At 48.6% G+C, this 18,443-nt stretch overlaps 1 protein-coding gene across 1 annotated transcript in view; it reads left to right on the top strand.

The window, feature by feature from the left end:
* Window positions 1–18,443, top strand: part of Fads2 (fatty acid desaturase 2) — a 34,334-nt gene that overhangs the window by 8,165 nt on the left and 7,726 nt on the right. Inside the window, exons 2-5 of the mRNA XM_051146112.1 lie at window positions 765–875; window positions 4,141–4,338; window positions 4,443–4,544; window positions 9,595–9,720. Coding sequence (XP_051002069.1) covers window positions 765–875; window positions 4,141–4,338; window positions 4,443–4,544; window positions 9,595–9,720 — 537 coding nt within the window. The remainder of the gene's footprint in view (window positions 1–764; window positions 876–4,140; window positions 4,339–4,442; window positions 4,545–9,594; window positions 9,721–18,443) is intronic.

Below are 18,443 nucleotides of genomic sequence, written 5' to 3'. Positions count from 1 at the left end.
ATTCTTCTGTGCATTTTCTAAAGTTGCCGAAATCGGGCATATTTCTACTTCATCTCCAGAACGAAAAAGATTAAAATGTAGAACATAATAGTAACATTAGGGAAAGTTTGCAAACTAATGAAAATAAAACAAGGCATAATCCTAGTCTTTAGTAATAGGTTAGATACCCCTAACCTTGCGCCAGGGTTTTTCGGGAATTTTTTTTACATAGTTCCATGTTATTTTCTTTTGCTCTTTAATGTCATCTAAGCACATTTTCCATGTTGTAGTCGTTTTCTAGATGTTAGGGATCGAGCTGAGGGCCTCATACATGCTGGGCAGGCATTTTTATCATTGAGTTAAACCCTGTGTCTTGTCTCTGCACTGGTAGTTGTGGCCGTGTGTATGAGGAGATCTCTGGAGTGGTGGGTGGTGTCGTCTGGGCACTGTGGAAGACACTCAGGAGCAGGCCAGGCCTGTCTTCTCTGTGTCCTGTGCCTACCTGGCTCTCCAAGGAGACCTATCTGTCTGCAAACCCTTGACCAGCCCAGCAGGCCTGGTGCCAGTACAGAGGCTCTGGGTGGATACTGTTTGCTGTTGGAGTCCTGCACTAGACGAGCGTCCTGGGGGAGTCTGGAGTGAGCATTTGCCGCGGGGTGGTGGGAAGCCCCACTTGGTGCCTGATCATGGACTGGAGCTGCCGCTAAGCACTCTCCTTCCGGGAGTGGGAAGAGCCAGCAGAAGTTAGAGGCTCAGCCTTACCAACCTCTTTCTCTACTTCCCAGGATGCCTTCCGCGCCTTCCATCTGGACCTTGACTTCGTGGGCAAGTTCTTGAAGCCCTTGCTGATTGGTGAGCTGGCCGCAGAGGAGCCCAGCCTGGACCGTGGCAAGAGCGTGAGTGGGACTTGTAACCTTGGTGTGGGTGGGATGAGATTGGATGGACCGTAGGGGAGCACCTTCTCCCCAGGACCCGACTGTCAGGGCTGTGGCAAGAGAGTCTTTGAGTCAGTCTGGGAGGAGGCCCCGAGGCTCGAGGTCAGGGAGGACCTCAAAGCATCCCCTGGGAGCTACCAGCTGGGTGACAGTAGCATCCCCTGTCTCCCAACTGGTCTGTTTACTCCCCACCTGCTTTTTGCAAAGCTGCCAGATGTTGGTCTGCTACACGACCATCTAAGAAAGGGCAGAAACAGTGAGACATGGTAAGTGGAATGAGTCACGTCGAGAAAGAGTAACCATTTGTCACTGAGCCAGACACCCTACTGGGTGCTGGGCTTCAAAGAGCGGTATGTAAAAATAACTCCCCAGACCTCACCAGCTGAGTGTTTAATGGTGGAGCAATGTATACACTGGATCTGACATACATGATGGAATTGTACAGAACAGCATATTTTAGAGTTCCTCTAACTTTTGAGGGTCCCTCTCTTTCCCTCCCCTCAATCCTTATTCCCTACTAGAGTCACCAGTCTCATGGAACCTAGGTTTCTCCAGGCCCTAAGTAGGGCTGAGGGTGCCGAGCCTGTTGGCCTGACAGCTTGCAGGACGAGATGGTTGAGGTCCTCAGAGGCACACCACGGTCCCAGAGCTGAAGCAATTAGCTTTTTAACAGGCATACTATGTGTGGCCTTGGTGCCGGCAGGAGAGGGTGGGCTGCCATCACCTCTGCCTGTCCTAGAGATGGCATTTCTGACTGCCATCCAGGACAGAGAAGTTTCCTGGGGAGAACCAGACCAGGCTGGCCCCTCCTGCTCCCTTCCTGAGCTGGAGTAATTCCTTACTAGCCTGTACCTCAGGCCTCAGTGAAGGCATGGAGGGCACAGGCTCTTTCGTGGCCTGGATTCTCTCTCGGTCCTCCCTGGCCGCTGTGCTCAACACTCACCAAGGCCTCTCTGGCATCTTCAGGGCTCATGAGCAGGACCCCATTCTGCACCTGCACCGTCAGAAGGCGTGGAGTTCAGTGGCATGCACAGCATTTGCCCTCTTGCAAAACCATCTCCGCAGCCCAGGTCTAGAACATCTCTATCGTCTCCAGCTGACATTCTGTACCCTCAACACCACCTCCTTACTCCCCTCAGCCCCTGCCAAATACCATTCTATAGTCTCGAAGCGCTTGACTCCTCTAGCAGATAAATCGGATAATACAGATAATATACAGATAAAGATATCACTGTATTTGTCCTTTACAAATTTTTTATTAGTGTATATTTTCATTGTTTTTTTGTTTTCTTTGTTGTTTTGATAACAGGGTCTCATGTAGCCCAAGCTAGCCTTGAACTCCAAATCTGCCTACTTTTCCTGTCTCAAGTGTGGGATGCCACATCTGGCAGCTAATGTATACTGTTTGTACAGAATCATGGGTTTTGCTCCAATATCTTCATGCAAACATTTATCCTTTTATAACTGCCCTATTTCATTTAGCACCAACTTCCTTCATTATAGGACACATGTTGTAGCAATGTGCCAAGTTTTCCTTTGCTTTAAAGGCTGAACAGCCTGTTATATGCATGGAACACAATCAGGCATACTCCACCTGCAGCCGAAAACTGCGTATGTGTTGTGACTCGAATCAGAAAATCTTCTCAAGTATGAACTTCGCAGATGCTAATGTCAAAAGGTTAAATACACCTGGAACTTAGCTCCTCATCCGTCATTGGATAGTTGGGTTGTTTCTCCTCAAAAAAAAAAAAAAGTGATGTGTCTGTGTAGTGTGTGTGTGTGTGTGTGTGTGAGAGAGAGAGAGAGAGAGAGAGAGAGAGAGAGAGAGAGAGAGAGAGAGAGAAAGAGAGAGAGAGAGACTGTACCTGACTGTACATGCCGGTGAGCTGGACTCACAGGCAGCTGTGAATGGCCGGACTTGGGTACTGGGAATAGAGCTTCTGTCCTCTGTGAGAGCTACAGTCACTCTTAAACATCGAGTCATCTCTCCAGCTCCTGTTTCTATTGTTTGTCTATTGTAAATAATGCTTCTGAGAACACTGGTGTAGAAGATACAGATGATGATGATTACACAGGTCATAGGAGGCCATTTTCACACACATATACTTGTGTATACACCGTGTACTTAGAGCATATTGTCCCGTACCCCTCCACTTTCCTCCTAACCCCTCCTTCTACCACCTTTAGCTCCTTAAATTTTTTAACCTTTTTTTTTTTTTTAAGGATGTATTTATTTATTTAGTATACAGTGTTCTGCCCACATGGATGCCTGCACACCAGAAGAGGGCACCAGATCTTATTATAGATGGTTGTGAGCCACCATGTGGTTGCCGGAAATTAAACTCAGGACCTCTGGGAGAGCAACCAGTGCTCTTAACCTCTGGGCCATCTCTCCAGCTCTTAACCTTTATTTTTATTTTACGTGTTTGAATGTTCTGCCTGCATGTAGTCTGTGCATCACATGCATGCAGTACCCTTGGAAGCCAGAAGAGGGTGTTGGATGACCCTGGGACTGGAGTTACAGACAATTGAAAGCCACCGTCTGTATGCTGGGAATTGAACCCTGGGCCTATGCAAGGGTAGCCAGTGCTTTAACTGCTGAACCATCTCTCCCGCGCTGTTAGTCCCTCTTGTCCCCCACAGCTGCACTTCTAGTTTAGTGTCATCTGTACACATAAGATGTTATATTTCTGTTTTTTTTTTTTTTTTTTTTTTTTAATGATGTGGGGTTTGTTGTTTTTTAAAGATTCACTTATTTATTATCTATACAATGCTCTGCCTGTATGTAAACCTGCAGGCCAGAAGAGGGCATCAGATCACATCATAAATGGTTGTGAGCCACCATGTGGTTGCTGGGAACTGAACTCAGGACCTCTGGAAGAGCAGACAGTGCTCTTCACCACTGAGCCATCTCTCCAGTCCCATATTTCTGTTTTTAAAGATGTTATATTTCTATATAGTCTACAAAGACATGACATAGTTGTCTTTCTAAGACTGACTTAATTCACTTAGTAGATTAAAAGCACATGCTTTTTGGGTGCAACTTTTCTTCTGCCTTTTACCCAGCTGTAATGTGCCTATAGTAATGGTGGTCATTGCAGCACCTGGTGGCTGAGCTCACACAGGGTCCGAGGTGCTTGCCACCGCTGTAGTGTGTACTGGGCTCAAACACATGTCCCCTTGGAGGGTCTAGAGGCTGACGCTCTTCTGTGTCCTCGCTCAACAGTCTCAGATCACCGAGGACTTCCGGGCCCTGAAGAAGACTGCTGAGGACATGAACCTGTTCAAAACCAACCACCTGTTCTTCTTTCTCCTCTTGTTCCACATCATCATCATGGAAAGCATCGCCTGGTTCATCCTCTCGTACTTTGGCAATGGCTGGATTCCTACCCTCATCACCGCCTTCGTTCTTGCTACCTCTCAGGTAAGGCCTGACATCTTTGACCATCATCTGTACATCCCCACCCCTCAGATTCCTCATGGCTGTTTGCCAGGACTGCAATGACATTCACAGCCTTCTTTCCCCAGGCTCAAGCTGGATGGCTGCAACATGACTATGGCCACCTTTCTGTCTATAAGAAGTCCATATGGAACCACATTGTCCACAAGTTCGTCATTGGCCACTTAAAGGTAAGTATTGGGGTGAAAGGTGATGGCTCAGTCAGCAAATTACTTAGGATAGCCTGAGTTTGATACCTAGAGCACATGAAAAATGCTGGTCATGGTGTCGCATGCTCATCATCCCAGCACTGGGGAGGCAGAGACAGGAGAAGCCATAGGGCTCACTGGCTAGGCAGTATGAACCACTTGCTGAGCTCTAAACCAGTGAGAGGCTCTGCCTCAAAGGAGGTGGACAGTGTTCCTGGGGATGCTACCTAAGATGGTCCAGCCTCCATGTGCATTGCATACATATAATCCTCCCCTCCAACATCTAGCTGCACACTCACGGAAAACGGGCCTGGGGAGACTTGGTGCTCAAGAGATGGCTCAGTGGTTAAGAGCAGCAGGGGCTCTTTCAGAAGAGCAGCAGGTGCTCTTTCAGAAGAGCTGGATTCAATACCCAGCACCCACATGGCAGCTCACAACTGTCTGTAACTGCAGAGGATCGGACAGGCTCATACATACATGCAGGCAAAACAAATGCACATGAAATCATTTTTTAAAAGAAGGAAGGAAGGGAGGGAGAAAAGAAGGAAGAAAGGAAGAAAAAAGAGAGAAAGGAAGGAAGGAAGGAAGGAAGGAAGAAAGAGGTGCTGGAAGATGGAAGGGTCTATCAGCAGCCTGGGTGACCATCCCATTAGATTAACTCTTGTAAATAGAAAATATCCAGTGTTTAAAAATGCATGGAATTCACCTTGTCCACCAAACCTCGCAGCTTAGCAACAGAAGGCACTGCAAGGTGTTAGTTGGTAATGGTCTGTGGCTTGCTGCCACAGAATCCAAAGCCATTGTAATCAGGAGTTGCAGATCACCTCTACTGTCATTTTAGATAGGCCCTTAGAACGTGATGTCGAACTATGTAATACTTAACTAAATCAAAGAGCAAGTTGTTTAAAATGCACACACGAGTCACATGCTGTTGTGACCCATAGAGAGAAGTGTTACAGGCAGCAAGTCCATAAAGCCAAGCTCACCAGTGACCTTGAGCTGATCTGATTTATGTCACTTCTACTTGGGAAACCATTTCTTGCCAACTGTATGCATCACTCGTCGCTGTAAGAAGATACCAGACGTAAACAACGTAGGAGAGGGAGGACTTCTTTTAGCAGCTTATGGTTTCAAAAGTGTCACTCCACGGTCAGCTCTGCTAATTGTGGGCCTATGGTGACCCTGCTCGTAGGAGCACGTGACAGAAGCTATTTAGCTCAAGGCAAGCAGGCAGGAGACTTGGAGGAAGAAAGGGACCAGGGGGGCAGACAAAAACCTTCAAAGGTGTGCCACCTTCTATTAATTTACTTCCTCCATCTCCTCAAGTCCCTAACATTTACTGAAACAGCGCCATCGCGTGGGACTGCGGATTCAACCTGCGAGTTTATGGTGATCTGACATATTCAAACCGTAACATACTCCTTCGAGCAAATCCCACAGTCAGTCCATCCCAATAGCATCCACTTGCTTCCTCAGAAAAGCCGGGTTTCTAAGACTTCCACCCTCCTGCCCTCCAGGTTAAATATCTCCACTCTGTAGCCGTGACCCCACTGCACCCTTGGTTTGTCAGCTTGGATTGTGGGAGCCAGTGGGGATTGGCTCAGCGGTTCCCAGCTATCGGTTCGCTTGACCCTGAGGCTCAAAGGGCTGGGAACCTGGACTCTGTCCAGAACCTCAGGAGGGGATCCACACAAGTGCTTTGTTTCCTTCTGCACTGTCCTCTGTGGCACAAAATCCTCCTCTGTATAGGAAAGAAACGTTTTGCCCACTATCCCCTGCTCTCCCCATGCCATGGACAAAGATGGATTGTGTCCTGTTTCCAGGTTCTGGCAGGATCTTGAGGGCCTTTCCTGCCCCCAAGACCTTGAGTTCTTGATGGATAGCTTGGAACACAGCTCTTACATCAGACAGACAAGGGCAGGACAGAGAGCCGGCTTCCCTATAGAGCCTCTGCTTATGAAATGTAGAACTCTGGGAGCTGGGGATATAGCTCAGTTGGTAAAATGCTTGCTGAGTGTCTTGAAGCTCTGGGTTCACCTCCAGCACCATACAGACTGGGTGTGATGGTGTACACTGGTGATCTCAGCACTCAGGAAGTGGAGGAGGCTACTTACTACATAGCAAGTTCAAGGGCAGGCTGAGCTAGAAGAGACCCTCTCTCAAAACAGACATGTACTCCTATTGTACGTGCTATTGTTCTTTTCTCCCCCCCCCCCCCGCCCCTTTCTCTCTCTCATTGTCTCACTATGTAGGCCTGATAGATCAAGCTAGCCTCAAATTCAGAGGTCCACTTGCCTCTGCTTCCTGAGTTCTGGAATTCAAAGCACTCACCACCATGCCCAGCTTTGATAGATCATTTTTAAAACGATCAATTCTTTAACTCCAAAACACCAAGATATAAAATGGTCAAAAATGGAAAAGCCTGTTAAAATTATTTTAAACATAAATATTTTATTCTTATCAAAGAATAAGAAAAATACACTTTATTAAGAAAGAAAATGTTGTGGTCCTTGGGATTGAAGCTAGGTCCTTGCACGTGCTAGCTAAGTATTCTACCACCAAGCTACGACATTAGCCCTTTTGTTATACTTTCATTTCAGCAAAGTAATTAAAAATATTTAAGTATGTCAAGCTCAGAAAGTGTCTCACCTGAAAACAAGATGAACCCCAAAGAAGGTTTTCAAAGTATTATAGACGTATTTGCCAGGGTGCATACTTTTTCTTTCTCCCCAGGCTATGATATGACTCCCCCAGCTCCGCTAAGGAGTCTTCTCGCCTGGTGTGGTGGTGCACCTTGTGACCCAGTCCTAGTATATGAGAGGCCAAGGCAGTCTGAGCCCAACCTGGCCCAGATAAGTGCATTGTCCTGGCTCGCACTACATCCCCTGGGCCCGGTCCAGGCCAGCTTGGAGCAGGCAGCAATTCACTCCTCATTCTGAGAACAGAGAAGGCTTGTCATTGGTCCTCAGGCAGATGAGCCTTCACTGTGCCCTGGAGGAGGAATTACTGAAGGATAAGTCGGGTTCTGCTTGGTGACGAACGGGAGAGACTCCAAGCAGAGGTTACAGTATAAACAATCAAAATATGATGGCGTCTGGTCCCAAGTCCAGGGAGGGGATGTGCGCCCAGTCTCCATGACCCTCAATCCTCATTCCACGAACATCTCTATGCTGGTGGCCTGTCAGCTGGCTTACTTGCTTTGTATCTTCCTCCTCAGTGCCTCTGGGTCAGGGAGTTTTCCCACTGATGGTTCTCTTGGCACATTCGTTCCTTTCGGCTTCATATGTAAATGAATGACTCCTAAAAAAGTAAAATTAGCCTGGGAGCTTTCTGGCTCTGTCATGTTGCTTTTTGCTTTTTGCTTTTTTTTTTTTTTTTTTTTTAAAGCCTGCTGTCTGCAGAGGCCGGAGGTCACTGCAAAGCCCAGGGCTGTTTCTAACTGTCGCCATCCGTGTTGCCAGTGTCTAGACGTTGTGTTTGTGTGGTAGAGTTGGATAATGTAGCAGTTTTTGAGGAACCTTTATGCTCTTTTCCATAGTGACTGGACTAATCTACACTCCCACCAGCGATGAGTAAGTGCCCCTCCCCGCACCTCCAGCAGCATTTGTGGATCGTTTTTTGTTTTTTGTTTTGTTTTTTTTTTTTTTCCTTGATGGTCACTATTTTGGCAGGGAGGAGATGGAGTCTCTGTAGTGATGATTTGCATTTCCTTTGTTGCTAAGGACGGTGAGTGGTTTTTCATAGACTGGCCATTTGTAGTTGCTTCTCTGGCTATAGCCTCCTAAATTCATCTGTCTACTTCTTGAATGGATTATTTATTCTCTTGATGTCTCATAGTGTAGCCTTTTCATGCATTCCAGCTATAACTCTCCCGTCCAGTGAATAGCTGACACAGCTTGTCTCCCATTCTGTCTTACTCTTGCTATGGCCTGTCAGAACATGGCTGCCTGGGCTGAGACCTTCAAGTGTCCCCTTTACATTTTCCTCTGGTAGTTTCAGGTGTTACATGAAGGCCTTTGATCCATGGGGAAAGTCTCCATGAAATAGTGGTTCTGGCATACAATGCACACAGAGGGCCGTTTGCCCATCTTTAAAGTGTCACGTGGAGTAACTTGCAGAACAGACACAGTTTATACCTCTGACACCATTTTAGATCATCTTTGTCACCCACAGATCAAGTCCCCACAAATCTCCAGCCCCATAGCCACTGTATCCCAGCCCTGTTTCCTCCTCGCTGCTCACTCCTATGCCTGGGCAGCCACCAGCTGTCTTCCACTGGGCTTCACCTGACTGAGATCTTGAGCAGCGGAGTTTGGGGCCTTTGATTTTTCTTTTACTGGCTTCTTTCGCTTTGTGTGGTGGTTCTACGTTCATCTGTGCTTACATCGTGCGTTAGCGGCCTTTATATTTATGTATTTATTATTTGGGGAAAGGGGCAGCCCAGCATGTATGCAGAGGTCAGCGGACAGCTTTCAGGAGTTGGTTCTCTCTTTCCACCATGTGAGTCCCAGGGCTCGAACTCAGGTCGCCGGGTTTCACGGCAGGCACCTTCACTCCCTGAGCCATGTTACCGACCCAGTCCATTCCTTTTTATAGTTTAGCTAAACCATTCTTGTAAGGATATCACATTGTATTTTCGGTTGGTGGACATTTGAGTTGTTTCTGTCCTAGTTGTTTTTGAGAATGCGTCTTTGAATGTGTGTGTGTGTGAGAGATGGGGGGGCATGCTAATTCCCCTAGTAGAAATAACTTTATTGTTTCTGAAGCCCCTTTCCCTTGCTCAGTCCTGGGGAAACTGAGGCCGGGGAATTGCCTTGACATCTTTGAGAACTGACCAGTAGCCTGGATTCAGAAGTGGCAGGGTTATAGTCTGATTTCGAGGGACTCCAGGCACACACGATCTCCATGTGTGATGGAGAAGCCAGCCATGGCTGTTGGAGGTACAAGGACCTGGTTCCCATCGGGGTCCGTCACTGGCAAGCTCAAGGACTCATCATCCTCTGGGACTCACCTAGCTCCTCTCCCCTTACAGGGTGCCTCCGCCAACTGGTGGAACCATCGACACTTCCAGCACCATGCCAAGCCCAACATCTTCCACAAGGACCCAGACATAAAGAGCCTGCACGTGTTTGTCCTCGGCGAGTGGCAGCCCCTTGAGGTATGAGTGAGAGAATGGCATTGACAAGAAGGTGTCCTGGGAGGAGGGAAGGTTCTAGAGAGTCAGCATTCAACCAGGACATCAGCACCAGAACCCTCGCCTAGTCACCCCGAGTTACCCTAGCTGCAGTCTACTGGCTTTCCTTGAGCATTGTGGACACAGAGCCTCAGGAGCAGACGTGTCCCTCCCACCCACAGGAAACTGGGTCAGATTTTTCAAGAAGGCAAACTTCTAGGCCTCAAAGATGGGTCCAGTGGGCTAGCTTATGTGCAGGAAGTGTTATCTGGAGAATGGCACCCTGTTCAAGCTGCCCCCGCCAGCAGCTGAGAAAGCATGGCTCGACCAGACAGGAAGTGATAGGAAGGTCTGGGGTCCGGCCATTGACCGGTTAGTCCAGGACGAACCTTCAGACCTGTGACTGCTGGTTCACTCCCTTCTGTTTACCCACATTTATTTTATATCATTTTATTTTTTTATTATAAATATGGGACCTACTTGGTACAAACATTGAAACCGTATAGAAATGTATATTCAATATCTTAACTCCGCCACCTCTTGGCCTTAAGTTTAATGGACCACTGTTACTAAGGTGCTTTTTAAGTGCCTGCCACTAAGCCCTGACTCCAGCACTCAGAGTCTTCTGTGTGTGTGTGTGTGTGTGTGTGTGTGTGTGTGTGTGTGTGTGTGTGTGTGTGAACATGCATACATCTTTTCCTCCTCCTTTTTGTTTTTGTTTGGTTGCTTTTTTTTTTTTTTTGACAGGGTTTCTCTGTGTAATAGTTCTATCTGTCCTGGACTCACTTTGTAGACCAGGCTGGTCTTGAACTCACAGCGATCCTCCTGCCTCTGCCTCCCGAGTGCTGGGATAAAAGGTGTGCTCCACGATGCCAGGCCCACTCACTACTTCTCTTAATGTGGTCCTTGTTCCAGGAGTTCAGGGACATTGGTCTCACCTCTCTTGGGGACTGTGTAGTATTGCATTCCTTTTGTATAAAACGGCATGAAACACATTATTTCACTTGACAGTGTAAATGATCTTAATTTCCCTCTTCAGGGGAAATGTGAGGCTTCAAACTCAGTGCCCACCTCACGCCAAGCACGTGCTCTGCCACTGAGCTCTTTAGTTTTCTTCTGTGGTTCTGCACCTAGTCACTTACTTTTCTTTTAATAAAAGTGCACCCTGTCATGCCTGGCGATGGGGTCAGCACTCAGGACATAGAGGCAGGAGGATTTCAAATTCTAGCTTAACTTGGTCTAGATAATGAGACTTTTGTCAAAAACAAAATAAAAGGCCATTGAGGTGGCTCAGTGCATAAAGGCGCTTGCTGCCAAGCCTGATAATCTGTTTGATCCCTGGGACCCACATGATGATGGAAGGAGGAACCAAACCCTAAATTATCCTCCAACCTCTGCATGTTCACTGTGCTCACGCCTGCGGGCGCACGCACGCGCGCACACACACGCACACAGACATAAATGGGGAAATTTAAAGAATACTAATTAAAAAAAAAAAAAAGTAGGGCTGGAGAGGTGACTCAGAAGTTAAAGATACTGGCTGCTCTCTTAGAGGTCCCAGGTTTGAGTCCTAGCATCTGCACAAGGCAGCTCACTACCATCGGTAGGTACACCCTTTCTGGCCTCTCCAGGCATGCAAGTAGTACACAGGCAAAATATCCAAACACATTTAAACAAACAAACAGCTAAACAAATAGTAAGTAAAATAAGGCACATTCAACGCATTTAAAAAGTGTGATCAGTAGGACTTGGTGGTGGCGCACGCCTGTAATCCCAGTACTCAGGGAGGCAGAGGCAGGTGGGTCACTGTGAGTTCCAGGCCAGCCTGAGGTCTACAAAGCGAGTCCAGGACAGCCAGGGCTACACAGAGAAACCCTGTCTCAAAACAAACAAAACAAAAACAAAAAAGAATGTGACCAATCTAGGTGTGGTTGTGGACACCTGTAATCTCAGACATCAGGAAACTGAAATAACTGAATTACTGTGAGTTTGAGGCCAGCCTAGTCTACATAACAAGATACTGTCTGTTAAGGAAGGGAGCAGAAATCATTGTTCTATACTTTTTAAAAACTATACCCTCTATATTTGGGTTTAATTTATAAAAAGGATGGAAGGAAGAGAAAGGAGCTATCTATGTTTGTGTCTTGGAAATACACTGAGGATGGACACAAGACAAGCTGTGGGTATAGCTCAGTGGTGGAGTCCTTGCCCAGCACTCTCAAGGCCTTGGGTACAATCCTAGCATGGTGATGAAAAATTACAGTTCTTGGCAGAACACAGCCTAAAAAAAAAAAAACAGTCATGGAAGGATACAAACTTACCCTCAGTAAACAGGGTCATAAAAGGAGTATCCTAGCTGTGATGGCATCCAAGCCTTGTAACATAGACAAGAGAGAGCCTGTCCCCCTCAGTTCTGGCTTGTAGCCCTGTCTGAGCCAAGATGCCCAGGACCTCAGCCATAGTTCTGAACTTTGGCTAGGCAGGGATTCTATTTTCTGCCCAACACCTGTCTTTGTTTCTCTACTGGGAATCAGATTGTTAGCTTTGTTAGAACTGTTTGGATAGGAGAGTTAATTAGCTAGAGGCCTTCTGATAACTGAGGACAAAGGTGTCCTTAACGTCTGTAGTAAGGCCGTTGGCTGATCTCGCCAGACGGCCCTGAGTCCCTAACAAATAAACGAAAGCCAGGCTTACCAGCTCTTCAGACCAGCCGCACTGCTAGCTGATGAATTCTGTCACATCTCACTCCTCAAATGCTGACTGGCTTACGGAGGGAGGTTGTGGGAGGCTGCTTGTCCTGTTGACAGTGGCATTTGAAGATGGAGGCCAGCATCACAGTGGTACCACAAGAAGTCTCCCTTGGGCATTCCGGTGTTCACAAGGGAAAGCCCATGTTTCCTGTGTTCCTGATTGAACTGTGTGCAAGGGCCCAGGAGAACATGCTGGCCTGAAAGGAGCCCTGGTCGCTGCTTGAGGTGACAACTTGAGTCCAGCATGTCTCAACAGAGCCTCAAACATCTCAATGGCCATGCCTGGGGGGCGGAGGGGGGGGGCCTTGAGCATCCATTCTAGGCTCCCCGAGCTGATGCCTGAAAAGGCCTTCATCTCAGTGCAGATGACTAGAGCAGACCAGCCACCAGGGCATTCAATTCACAGAAATGTTAAGAGCAATCTTCCACCATCTGGTCACGTTTATGACTTCCGGGAGGGAGTTTTATGTGGCGATATGTACTCAGTTCATCTCCTGGGTCTTCTTTTTGGTGTAGCAAAGTTCCCCACACATAGTATTTACTGTGTTTTATGGCTTCACTCCTCAGCTTTTAGCCTGGGGGGAGGGGCGAGTTTTTACACTGATGCATTCAATTTGTGTGTGGTCTACCTGCGTGGGTATGGACCACGGCGTGAGCTCAGAGGACCGCTTGTAGGAGTCGGTTCTAATCTTTGACCATGTGGGTTCTGGGGATGTAACTGGGGTTATCAGTCTTGGCAGTGAGGGCCTTTAGCCTCTGAGCCATTTCACTGGCTCTCAGTCTGTAACTTTTCCCTAGTAGGATTCGAGTGTGAAATGGTCTGTTTTGTACACTCTCTGGAGTCAGTCAGTGTCCTCAGCCACTAAGGGGCTCAATTGCCTTTCCTAGACAACAGAGGGTGAGCTCTCCTACACCCCGGTGTCTGCTCTAGGCTGTCGGTCATCCCTCAGGATGCTGGCTGTGTGACTGGGACAAAGCTTCCTGCTTTGCATACTGCCTCATGCATGCTCCTTTTTAACTGTGCAGTTGCTGGCTGCCTCATCATACCCAGGTAATAGCCCCTGCGGCTATTTCATTAGTCCAGCTTTCCCTTTGGTTTTACTGCCCTGGGAAAGCAACCAATCAATCAGCCAGTCAGTCATACTCTTACAAATTAGGAGGCCAATGTCCTCCCTCTACCCACACTACTCTGTTATTTCTGCTTGGGGTTTCAACGCTGGGCGGGGACTCTCAGACTGATTAAACCGTGGTACATGCAACAGTCTTGTTTGCTGCCCCTGCCCGCCTTTGCCATGTCCCTGTCCCTACAGTGAGGTCAATATGCTCCTAGAAGTGGGAGCATGCCAGCTTCCTCCTACACTCACCTTGAACTCACCCCGACTTTCTACCTACCTCCTTGCTTCCATCAAACCTCAGGCCCCCATCCCACAGCCTAGGACATATGTGTTCCTCTTCATGGGGACTTAGATAGGCATCTTGCATCCTGCCTGTACCTGCTGTGGCCCCGTTGCTCATTACTCTGTGTATGAGCAGGGAGTTCTCAGAGGCAGCAACTGACCTTGTGGTAACTCCTGCCAAACCACCCTTCAGCCTTAGCCAGACAAGGAAGGCCCTTGTCATTCCTCAAATGTGTCATCTCACTGAAACATGACCTTGCCCGTGTCTGATGTGTTTATGTATTTGTCTGTTTTGTTCTTGCTGCCACAAAATGCCTGACAACATCCAGTTTAAAGAAGGAAGGGCTTATTAGGACTTAGAGTTAAAGGTGATATGTTCACAGTAGGGAGGGCACGAAGGCAGGAAGCTAGCTAGTCTCTGCATCTGCTGTCGATGACGAGGCTTCAGCTCTGTTTGCTTTCTCCGTTTTAGTCAGTTGAGGACTCCAGGATGTGGAATGATGCTGCCTACAGTTGGGTGGGTCTTCCCACCTCGGTTAACCTAATGTAGATAATCCCTCACAGGCGTTCTCAGAGGCTTGTTTCTCAGTGAGTCTAGGGAGCCTGTCAAGTTGATAATCAATAGTCACTGTAGCAGGGCTGTCTCTTCGTGCCCAATCGCATAGCTTTCATGCTGTAGCCTTTCCCCTGCTTGTTCTCATAGTCTCGTGGCCTCTCATGGTGCAAAATGTGATCAGTCCACCTTCAGCAGTCTCCACTGTCCTTAACAGTTCCAATACTATTCAAAAGTGTAAGCACAGCGGCTGCTTAAGATCAGCTGTTGCTCTTTCAGAAGACCCAAGTTCAGATTATAGCAAAACATGTTGAGCAACCCACAACTGTTTGTAACTCCAGCTCCAGGGTATCTGACACCCTCTTCTGGCTTCCATGGGTGTCTTCACTCACGTATGCACACACACAGACACACACACATAAAAATGAAAAATACGTTTTTTTAAAAGAGTGTAAGTCTTGAGCAGCCTCTTCGCTGTGATCACCTGTGACATCAGAGCCCAAGGTCCATACTCCCAACACAGACTGGCACAGGGTAAACCTTCACATCCCCAGAGGCTGGGCACAACAACCAGGTGGGACTGATAGCCAGCATGGCAAACACCAAAATCTAAAGCTCCGTTTGTAGCATCTGGGGACTGTGACAGAATCATCTGGGCCCCAAAAGACTGAGGTAGCCTTGCCCCTGCAGCAATGCTGCCTGCAAAACCCCCATCCTCTCTCTCTTGAGCTGGCTCCACCTTGTACATAATTCTCTCAGAGTGCCTCATAGTCCCTGGTTACAGTCACAGCCACAACCCCTGTCAGCATTTACAATCACAGCCCCTGTTATCAGTCACAACCTCTGTTAGCAGTTACAGCTGCTCATTATAGTCACAGCCACAGCCCCTGTGAGCAGTCACAGTCACAGCCCCTGTTAGCAGTCACAATCACAGCCCCTGTTAGCAGTCACAGTCACAGCCCCTGTTAGCAGTCACAGTCGCAGCCCCTGTTAGCAGTCACAGTCACAGCCCCTGTGAGCAGTCACAATCACAGCCCCTGTTAGCAGTCACAGTCACAGCCCCTGTTAGCAGTCACAATCACAGCCCCTGTTAGCAGTCACAGTCGCAGCCCCTGTTAGCAGTCACAGTCACAGCCCCTGTTAGCATTCACAGTCACAGCCCCTGTTAGCAGTCACAGTCACAGCCCCTGTGAGCAGTCACAGTCGCAGCCCCTGTGAGCAGTCACAATCACAGCCCCTGTTAGCAGTCACAGTCGCAGCCCCTGTTAGCAGTCACAGTCACAGCCCCTGTTAGCATTCACAGTCACAGCCCCTGTTAGCAGTCACAGTCACAGCCCCTGTGAGCAGTCACAGTCACAGCCCCTGTTAGCAGTCACAATCACAGCCCCTGTTAGTAGTCACAGTCACAGCCCCTGTTAGCAGTCACAGTCGCAGCCCCTGTGAGCAGTCACAGTCGCAGCCCCTGTGAGCAGTCACAGTCGCAGCCGCTGGTTACAGTCACAGCCCCTGTTAGTAGTCACAGTCACAGCCCCTGTTAGCAGTCACAGTCGCAGCCCCTGTGAGCAGTCACAGTTGCAGCCGCTGGTTACAGTCACAGCCCCTGTTAGCAGTCACAGCTGCTGGTTACAGTCACAGTCATAGTCACAGCCCATTTCAGGTTGAGCTTCAGCTACAACTTTTTTTTTGTTCGAGCTCTTCTTCTAATGAACTGCACATTTCTAATAGTCAACCCTACCCTAACACATCTTTTTGTGGCTGTCCCTTCAGAGGCCATTGAGTTGGAAACGGACATGCAAGGCTGTGTCAACACGTCATTTTGTGCATGCAGATGTTACTATAACTGATGCTCTGCTTACCATCCCATAGCGCTTTGCATCACTTGAGATCCCTGTGATGTACACATCATGCCTCCACTTTGCAGCAAGGATTCCAAAGGCCAGGGAGGTTAAGCAGTTTGGTTTAGTGGGAATTGTTTCCAGTGCTAAGTCCCTGCAAGCCCTACGATTGGGCATCCACAGAGGCTGCCTCTGAGACTTGCCGCTGCCTGGGGTGGGTGGCTTGGCCACGTTAGTGAGTCAGTCTGGGATGCTGAAAGCACATGTGGGATCCAACAATGCTTGCCAAGGGGGGGCAGCCCACAGTCTCAGTTATTGCCCACCGTGACCATACACCAATGGAAACAGTACTTGCTACACAAATACAACCTTCAAATGGTCTCCCCTGGTGTGATCCCCTCCCATGGTCCTCTTAAGAGGGACCTTCCGACCTCCGCCGACCTAAAGATTTTTCCTGGTACTCAGTCTCTGTCTTTGTTAGGGTTACCGTTACTGTGATGAAACACCATGACCAAAAGCAAGTTGGAGAGGACTTAACTTCCATATCATAGTCCATCACTGAAGGAAGTCAGGGCAGGAACCTTGGGCAGGAGCTGATGCAGAAGTCATGGAGGACTGATGTTTACTGGCTTGCTCTTCCTGGCTTGCTCAGCCTGCTTTCTTACAGAACTCAGGACCACCTGCCCAGGGATGGCTCTACCCTTAACCTGTTGGGCCCTCCCTCGTCAATCGCTAATTAAGAATCCTGCTGGTCTGCCCGTAGGCCGATCTTACTAAGGCATCTTCTCAATTGAGCCTCCCTCCTCTCCAGTGACTCTAGCTTGTGTGTCAAGTTGACATAAAAACTAGCCAGCATGACCTCAAGAGGGAACAGATAAGCTGCTGGCTTGGATGTGATAGGACTGGGAGGCTCCCAGGCTGAGAAGGCTGCACCTCCAAGCTGGGCCTCGGTGCCCATTTGGCTTCTGGGAGGAGGTTAGAGCAGGAGCCAGAGGCTGTCCCCATGTCCCCCTAGGCTGCTGCTCTCCTCACTCACTGGACACCTTGAGGGCCGGGTAGGTATCTCTCTTCCCTCTTAGCAGCCTTTCACATCCCCTCCCTTTACTGGGAAACCATCAAAGGCCCCTCTGAGGCTTCCCTGGCTCCGACCTCTCCAAGGCCATGTCAGGCCTGACCCTAATGACAGACTGTGTGTACGCAACATACTTTCTGGGAATGCTTGAGACCTTGCCAAGGCACAGGAGGCCTTGAAGAACAAAGGGATCATTTCTGGTTGTCCTTCGGCAGGCAGACGTGTGACCATGGCCACTGGCACCATGGGGACAGGCTGAACTTGGTTCCCACCCACACCCCCTTCCTGTGGGAGCCCATGGACCTCTGCGGTTTTGACACATACTTCCCACTCTGTCTCCTCACTTGGAGGACAGAGGTGCCGGCCTATGAGTCAGCCAAGTTTTCTTCCATTTGTAACTCATTTTACTCTACTGACCCCAGAAAGTATGAAAGAACGTGTTCAAGGAGGGTGGCTTAAATCTTTGGGTCTGGAGAGAGAAGGGTGGCATTGTCCCAGAGTCAGTTTGTCATTATGTCCAAGTTCCCATTGGCAATGCTTAATGACCAGTGACTTGGAAGCCAAGCATGCTCAGAGAAGCCTGGGAACCTGCACAGGCTCTGTGTTGTCAAGAAGCAGCAGCTAAGAAGTTTGGGTCTGTTGACCAAGCACAGGCTTAACCCCATCCACCCTCCCACCCTGCCCAGCATTGCAAGCAAAAAGAGTAGGTAGGTGTTCCTAGATGCATGGTAGTGTTGGTTGGGCTGTTCCCTAGGAGTCAGGACCTGGAATTAAAGGGTTGCTGCTACTGCTGGGGTGTGTGTGTGTGTGTGTGTGTGTGTGTGTGTGTGTGTGTGTGTGTGTGTGTGTGTTACATAACGGTTCTGCCTCCTCATGTGTCTGTATACCGTGTGACTACACAGTGTCCCTAGAGGTCAGAAGAGGGCATCAGATCCCTTGAAACTGGAGTTGTAGAAGGTTGTGAGTCACCATGTTGGTGCTGTGAACCAAGCCTGGGTCCTCTGGAAGAATTAGTGCTCTTAACAGATTAGCCCTCTCTCCAGCCCCTTATGACCTCCTCTGTCCTACTGGCTTCCTCGTGTATCCAGAACCTCCGAGGAA

This window comes from Acomys russatus, chromosome 5, assembly GCF_903995435.1.
Source record: "Acomys russatus chromosome 5, mAcoRus1.1, whole genome shotgun sequence".
In the NCBI taxonomy this organism is placed as follows: Eukaryota; Metazoa; Chordata; class Mammalia; order Rodentia; family Muridae; genus Acomys; species Acomys russatus.
This window is presented reverse-complemented; position numbering and strand designations above follow the sequence as displayed.